The sequence below is a fragment of the Pteropus medius genome, unplaced genomic scaffold, assembly GCF_902729225.1.
Source record: "Pteropus medius unplaced genomic scaffold, Ma_sr-lr_union100, whole genome shotgun sequence".
Classification (NCBI taxonomy): Eukaryota; Metazoa; Chordata; class Mammalia; order Chiroptera; family Pteropodidae; genus Pteropus; species Pteropus medius.
In genome coordinates, this window is record NW_024355990.1 from 2,019,659 (window position 1) to 2,027,674 (window position 8,016).

The 8,016-nt window shown below is 64.0% G+C and overlaps 1 protein-coding gene across 1 annotated transcript; it reads left to right on the top strand.

Annotated features, from left to right (window-relative positions):
- The first annotated feature begins 1,613 nt into the window (after window positions 1–1,613).
- CBX4 (chromobox 4) lies at window positions 1,614–7,790 on the top strand. The gene is given in 6 exon segments (XM_039859729.1): window positions 1,614–1,783; window positions 1,920–1,963; window positions 3,066–3,131; window positions 5,260–5,326; window positions 5,564–6,487; window positions 6,489–7,790. Coding segments are annotated over 6 exon segments (1,662 nt in total). The 5' UTR covers window positions 1,614–1,714; the 3' UTR covers window positions 6,981–7,790.
- The last annotated feature ends 226 nt before the right edge of the window (window positions 7,791–8,016 follow it).

An 8,016-nucleotide genomic window follows, 5' to 3' on the forward strand; every position in this document is an offset into this window, starting at 1 on the left:
CGAGTCCCCGCGCAGTCCCCACCCAGCATTCCGGGCCGTGCGTTCGGGCGGGAGCCGAGACCTGGATGGCTCTTTGCCCGCCCCCCTCTCTCCTTCCACTCTCGCTCGGCTTCTGCTCTTTTTCTTTCTCTGCGGACGCTCAGCCAAGGGATTGCGCAAGCTTCCTGCTCCGGTCTTTCAAGGGCCCAGAGCCAGGGGCCCGCACACGCCCCAGGCCAGGCGCGCCCCTGTCTCTCCCACTCGGGCCGCCCTGCCCCCTCCCTCCCCACGCCGACCCCACGGAGCTCGCGGCCCCGCGGGCGGCCGCGGGGGGCGCAGCAGCGCCCCCAGCCGGAGGCTGGAGCGGCACGCCGGAACGCGCCGTCTCGCCGCCGGAGGTGCTAAACTTCACACTCGGCGGCTTCTCCTGCCGCGTCGGGGACGCGAATTCGTGACGAATGCTTGCTCGCTCGGCCATTCCATCCACCTCCCCTTAGTGCGGCCCCATCTGCCCCTGCTCGGCCTCGGCCTCTTCTCGGCCCTCCCGCTCCCTCATTCACGCCTTTCCCTGGGACCCCGCGAAGTCCCCTCGGGCCCCCAAGCCGACCTGGACATCCACTGTGCCCCCTCTCTGTCCTCCCCGCCTCTCGTCCGGCTTGGCTGCAAGGGAAGGGCGGGTAACGCTGCAGAAAACTAGACATCCCGCACCCGCCCCTCCAAGGAGAGGCGCTAAGGTCAACTGGGAGCCGATCGGGATCAGGGTGCGACCGGACTCAGAGCCCCCTCCTGGGCAAGGTTCTCAAGCGCTAGGGCCCCAGGCTGGCTGTCCCTCTGTCCCCTGCTTCATCTCTTCTCTGCTTTCTCCCCCAGCCACCCTTTACACTCGGTCCTCTCTCTTCTCCCTGCCCTTACTCTCCCATTCCGCGCCTTCCTAAATCCTCGAGGCCTCGCGGGGTGGGGCGGCGGGCACGCAGGATGCGGGCGCGAGCCGACCCTGCGGGGATTCGGCCCCCCGCCCCGATTCCGCCCCCTGCCGGCGGTTCCCCGTGCGTCTCCGCATGACGCAATTCGGTGCAACTGGAAACGGCGGTGGACGCCTCGGTGGCCCCCAGCAAGGGTCCCCGGGCGGTGCACAGTGAGAATGAGAGGCGAAGGGGCTGGTCACAGCGCGGAGCGGAAGGCGAGTGGTCGCTGTCGAGACCCTCCGCGCCCTGTCATGCTCGCTACCCCAACCCGCCCTCGGCCGACACACCTCTCCTGCGAGGTCCAGCTCCCTCCCTCCAGCTTCCCTCGCCCTGGCTCGCGGATCCCTCCCCCTGCACCTCCCCGGCGCCCTCCTCCTCCCGGCCCCCCGCCCCGCGTCCTTCCTCCTCCCCCCGGCGCCCAGGACCAGGGCCTCCGGTAGGCCCGGCTGCGCCAATCCCGGCCACGGCCCGCCCCCTGACGCCGAGCTGGGCCCGGCGAGGCCCCGCCCGCTGACGTCCGGATTTGCATGAGTTGTGCTGCCGCGGCCCGGGCTCAGTTGTCTGAGCGAGCGCGAGCCGGGAGCCGGGGCGGGCGCGGGCAGCGGCGGGCGGCCGGGCTGTGCGGGGCGAGCGGCGGCGGCGGCGGCAGCAGCGCGGGCGGCGTGGGTGGCGGAGGCGCCTCGGCCGGGGCGGCAGCCGGGCGCCGGCGGGAGCCAGCAGCGTCTGCAGCCGCGCCGGCCGCCTGCGCCCCGGCGCGCTCCGGCTCGGCCATGGAGCTGCCAGCTGTTGGCGAGCACGTCTTCGCGGTGGAGAGCATCGAGAAGAAGCGGATCCGCAAGGTAGGGCGGCGCGGGGGAGGCAGCGAGGGAGCGGCGAGGAGCAGCCCGCGAGGAGGCGGGGAGGGGGTGGGGAGGCTGCGGGCCGGAGCCGGGGATCCCGCGGAAGCTGACGGAGTGCTGTCTCTTCCCCCCGCAGGGCAGAGTGGAGTATCTGGTGAAATGGAGAGGCTGGTCCCCCAAGTGAGTAGCGGCGGAGGGGCGGAGGAGCCGGGTGCAGCGGAGCGGGGCTGCGGGGCTCGGGACCCGCCGGGCCGGTGGGGTGGTGGGGGGAGCGGACGGGAGGCGGGTGGAGGGTGGGGAGGAGGGGGTGGGGAAGTCGGTGGCAGGCACTGGGGAAGCCGAGCCGCCGAGCCCGAGCCCGGCGCCCTGTGTTGTGCTCCGCTCCCCGGGAAATGCCATCACTAATTTATGCACTAAAAGGAGCCGGAGGAGCTGGAGAGACGCGGGGCCGAGCCGGGGAGGCCGGCGGAGGGAGGGAGGGCGCAGGCACTGACTGATGTGCAGCAGAAAATGGCTCCTTTCCCCTTTCCCTCCACCGAACGGCTCCATATTGCAAAACCAAAAAAAAAAATTAAAAAGCGACGAAAATGCAATTGTGTGCCTCTTCCCTCCTAGTGGTGCAGGGAGAGGAAGAAAAAGGGCAGAAAACGTTGGGCACTGTCACTGCAGCGCTTTTGGTGGGGAATTTCTTTTTTTAATTTGAAATGCGAAGGCACCGGATGGAGACAGACGCGCAGGCACGCACACACACACTCACACACACAGGCATATTTTCGTGTTGCCGAGTATTTGGGGGTGCTTGCCCGCGACAGCGGGCCCCGGGGCCGCGAGGGGGTAGCGGGGGCGGCTCGGCTGACGGTTATCGGATTAGGGGTCAAATGGAGAACGGCTGAAGCCCTCGCGGAGACTCGGGGCTGGAGAGAGGAGGAGGGGCCTGCGACTTTGCATTTCGGCTGCTTTGCACGCAGGGTTCCTGGTGAGCAAAGTGGCTTTGGAACATGTCGCAGTAACATGCTTAAAATTCTTGACAACTGCAAAATAAACTGCTAGTTTCATTTTCCTTACCCCTCCCCTTCCTGCCCTTGTGTGTTTATTTTGACTTGGGGGGGTGTCTCAGGGACCGTGTCAGGCCTGCAGAAATCCACCCTCCACCCCCCACATCCACAGCTAAATAGCTTGTGGTTCATGAAGACAGAGTAGGGCCTTATGTCATTCCCCACCTGGAGGCCGCAGCGCAGGCTCGGTTTTTTACGCGGTGTCCCCCTCCCTTTTCGCTTGCAAGATATAACACGTGGGAACCCGAGGAGAACATCCTGGACCCCCGGCTGCTGATCGCCTTCCAGAACAGGTGAGCGTCCCCCAGCAGCCGCTGCCGGCAGCCGGAACCCTATACGGGAATGGTAGAGTGGGCCACGCAGCAGTAAGGGGGGGAAAGGGCCCGGAGGGGCTGGCGGGAGCCCCCTCCCTGATTTGTGGTCTGGAACTACACAGGCTGCGCGCCTCTGCCCCCAACCAACGTCCCTTGGTGGTTGTTGCTGCAGCCTGGGGTGGGGGCAGGTATGAAATAGAAGGGCGGCACATAGGATGGGGGAACTGCAGGAGCTGGGTAAGTGCGTGGGTGGTCTCACCAAGCGCCTCGCGCGAGAATCCGGAGTTGCTTGAAAGTTCCTCGGTGGTTCTCTTCTCCTGTCGCAAATTTGGAGCTCCTCACTCCTCAGAGCTTGCAGCAGCGTTTCTGCAGCTACTGGCCGCGGCTCCTGCGTACGCGGCGGTAGCTCTGCGATGGTACTGGGAAACCGCCGGACGCCATGGAACTGAACGCAACCTGTTAGGGGCTGGAGAAAAGCTGACAGACGGTTAAGAATTCTACCTCACGCGAGGGAGCGGAGCGGGCGGGGTTGATTCGGCTGGCGTTGGTGTTTCACAGCTCTACTGCTATTGGCAGGAAGCCAGCTTCCAGAGGTGGTGATGGGTGGGCGCGTTTGTGGCGGAGGGTGGTATCCGGATGAGGTCATCTCAGGTAATACAGATGCGTTGCTGCCGCCAGCAGTTGCTGCGAAGGGATCGCACGCCAGGGTTGTGTTCTTACTCGAGGACAGAAGGGGAAGGGCTGGCGAGGAGGGGAGGGGCGGCGGGAGCCCGCGGAGCTCGGCACCCCCCCGCCGCCCCCCGCTGCCTTCCATCCCTCCTCCCTTTTATTTTGCATTATTTCCTGTGGTGCGTTTGGCGCTAAAACTGTAAACTCTAGACCCTCGGAGCGCACGACGGGCGGGGAAGTTGCTCTCCCGTGACGCAGGGGGGCGCCGAGAAGGGAATCCTGCCCCTGCTCCACCTGGGAGCTCACCGCCCTGTAACCATGTCAGCGGCTGATGCCATGTTGCGTAATGGGCCCCCAGAGAATTAAAACGCAGGCTGTTGCAATGTCACGCAACTTCAGAATCAGGCCCCGGCCGGGCCCCCGGGCTTGACGGAACTCCCCTGGGTTAGCCCACCGGCAGGGGGTGCTTACGGTCGCCCGAAAGCGGGTTTCTGGCCTGGAAATGGGCAGCAACTTCGGCCAAGGCTGGAGAGTCGCCCCTTCTTCCATAGAGGGCTGGGCAGCGCTAGGACGATCCACCCCCCCAACCTTGGTCACTCACAGCCAAGCCGCAGGCGGAAGCCTGGCAGTGGTATTGACCCAAGCCACCGCCCGTGGGCTTTATTAATTTGGAAATGGAGGGGCCGGCCTGGCTAGGGGGCGGGGCTTGTGCTGCCGCCCCCGCCTCGCCCAGCTCAGCCTCTCCGCCCAGGCCGCCCCGGAGCAGGTTCGCCAGGTGGCTGAGAACCTGGCCAGGCCCTGGTCCCCGCGGCCGGCCTCCGCCCCCAGCCCCTAATTGGCTCATTTGCCACTGTGTAAACAAGGGCGCAGCCCCTCCCCCTGTTTAGTGCCTACCCTTTAGGAAAACGAGTCCTTCCTTCTGCCGGCGGCACTCGTTATCTGAATCATAATGAGGTCATTAGCATCCCGTGCCTTTGACGGGAGCGACGTGGTCCTCGCACAAGTCCTTTGGGTTTGTTTACATCTCCTGGATGCGCGCGCCCACTGCACTTTGCGCAGGACCCCGGGCCCAAGGCTGTGGGCGCCAGTGCCGGCAGCGACCCAGCCCCGAGCGGCTGCCTCCCCTGCCTAGAGGCGGGGTTGCGGGGGTGGGGAGCGGGGCTCCAGTTAAGGTGCGGACCTGAGGTGGGGGGGGGTGTCCCTCGCGGAGGACTCCTTGGGCAGATGAGGGTCGGCGTGAGCCGTAAAGCGGGACTCTGGGACCAGACTGAGGCGCCCAGCCGGCGGCAAAGGCGACCTTCTGCCCTGAGCTCGCAATCCCTCTGGGTCTTGCTGGCCAGGCTGCTCACTGAAAGGGGACGTCACTGCAGAGCGGGGCATAGCTGGAGAGGAGGCGACCCCGAGGCTAACAGCGCTGCCCTCTGTTCCCTCCCCCCAGGGAACGGCAGGAGCAGCTGATGGGATATCGGAAGAGAGGGCCAAAGCCCAAGCCGCTCGTGGTGCAGGTGAGGACACTCGCCGGCCCTGCGGCCGCCCACCAGTCTTTCCCTTGAAGTTGCCACCTGAGCTGCTTTCAGGACTAAAGGGCGGTGGGAGGAGGGGTTCCTCCAGAGCACCCCAATTCTACTTCTACCAGATAAGGCAGCTAGTGGGGGGGGGTCTGGGACACACCCTGATGGGGGAGACATGCCCAGGTCGGACCTCATCCCTCCTCTCACCTCCCCCTCTGCCCCCACCCCCAGGTTCCCACCTTTGCTCGGCGCTCCAATGTGCTGAGCGGACTGCAGGACTCCTCGGCTGACAACCGCGCCAAGCTGGATCTGGGCGCTCAGGGCAAGGGCCAGGGGCACCAATACGAGCTCAACAGTAAGAAGCACCACCAGTACCAGCCACACAGCAAGGAGCGGGCGGGCAAGCCCCCACCACCGGGCAAAAGTGGCAAGTACTACTACCAGCTCAACAGCAAGAAGCACCACCCCTACCAGCCTGACCCCAAGATGTATGACTTGCAGTACCAGGGCGGCCACAAGGAGGCACCCAGCCCCACCTGCCCGGACCTGGGCACCAAGAGCCACCCGCCCGACAAGTGGGCCCATGGCACTGGGGCCAAGGGCTACCTAGGAGCCGTGAAGCCCCTGGCCGGTGCGGCGGGGGCTCCAGGCAAGGGCTCTGAGAAGGGCCCCCCCAATGGGATGACGCCGACCCCCAAGGAAGCAGTGACGGGCAACGGGATTGGGGGCAAGATGAAGATCGTCAAGAATAAAAACAAGAACGGACGCATCGTGATAGTGATGAGCAAGTACATGGAGAATGGCATGCAGGCGGTGAAGATCAAGTCTGGCGAGGCTGCCGAGGGCGAGGCGCGCTCCCCCAGCCACAAGAAGCGGGCTGCGGAGGAGCGCCACCCCCCGGCCGACAGGACTTTCAAAAAGGCCGCGGGGACGGAGGAGAAGAAGGTGGAAGCGCCGACTAAGAGGAGGGAGGAGGAGGCACCGGGGTCTAGTGACCCGCAGCCGCAGGACACCATCTCCCGAAAGCTCTCCCCCACCAAGGAGGCCTTTGGCGAGCAGCCCCTGCAGCTCACCACCAAGCCCGACCTGCTGGCCTGGGACCCGGCCCGGAGCACGCACCCACCCTCCCACCACCACCACCACCACCACCATCACTCACCACCACCACCACGCCGTCGGCCTCAACCTCTCCCACGCGCGCAAGCGCTGCCTCTCCGAGACGCACGGCGAGCGGGAGCCCTGCAAGAAGCGCCTGACGGCGCGCAGCATCAGCACCCCTACCTGCCTGGGGGGCAGCCCGCAGGCAGCCGAGCGCCCCACCGACGTGCCCCTTGCCGCCACCCTTCCTCAGCCCGAGGTTATCCTGCTGGACTCGGATCTGGACGAGCCCATAGACTTACGCTGCGTCAAGACGCGCGGCGAGGCTGGGGAGCCGCCAAGCGCCCTTCAAGTGAAGCCGGAGGCGCCCGCGATGGTGGCAGCGGTGGCAGCTGCGCCGGCGACAGCGGCGGAGAAGCCTCCAGCCGGGGCCCAGGACGAGCCTGAGGAGCCACTGAGCGAGTTCAAGCCCTTCTTTGGGAATATAATTATCACCGACGTCACCGCGAACTGCCTCACCGTCACGTTCAAGGAGTACGTGACGGTGTAGCGGGAGGGCGTTGGAAGGGGAAGCGCCATCCGCGCGGGTGGCTTAGCGCCTGGGGCCTGGGGCCGGATTCCTCCTCCTGCCCGCCGCGGAGAATCGGGCCGGTCCCCAGCGCAGGGACTCCCGAAGCCTCCGTAACCGCATCCCTCTGTATCCGGCTGTGGGATCTTGGCTAGGGGGCCGGTCCAATGTCTCCCGGAACTGGCGCCTTCCACGTGGTGCCTACCGGCCTCGCCGCCCCCCCACCTGTCCCCTCCCCTCTCTCGTGGACCTCCGGGACTGACAGGGCAGCCACACGCGACGGTCTCAGAGTTATAGTATTATATTTTAACCGTGCTAACTTGTCAAGTGCAGACTTTACTCCCGTTTGTACGTGGTGTTATTATTGAAATGTATTGTTTGAGCTCAAAAGGCCCGACCACCCCCTTCGGGCTGATATATATATATATTTATTTGTAGGTATTTATATATTGAAATATAAAAACCTAGATTTATGGAGTTTCCTCTAGATCATGTTATATTCTATATCAAACAAACTGTTTTCTGTTGACCCTCCCCATTCATTCAGTATTTCGGTTGATTTCATTTTCTCTCCTTCCAGTACCGCAATACCAGTAATCTTGGTATATATTTTTTGATACCGTACACATGGATGTGTTGTTTCTATGTGCAAAAAAAGAAAAAAAGAAAAAAAGTTTGTTAAAAGGCTAAACGAGCTCTCTAGAAACTGCTGCTACTAGCAATGTCTAAACTATAAGCTTCCAATTATTACCTGCTTGAATGTAAATATTAAATGGAGATGTTGAAGGTGCATTTTCGCTGTTGGAGGTTAGTGCCGGGGGAACGTCGGGGGCTCAGGAGGCGCCTGGACCCCCCACGCCCCACTTCCGCCTTCGGTCTCAGGCAGGAAACCGATCGTGCGTCCTGTGCTAAAGAGCACAGCAAAGTGGCCTGGTTTCACGGGCAGAGGCGCCCGCGCAAGGAGTGACCCGCTCCCCGGAAGTCAAGAGGCACTCCAAAAGAGAGGGGAATTCCTGAG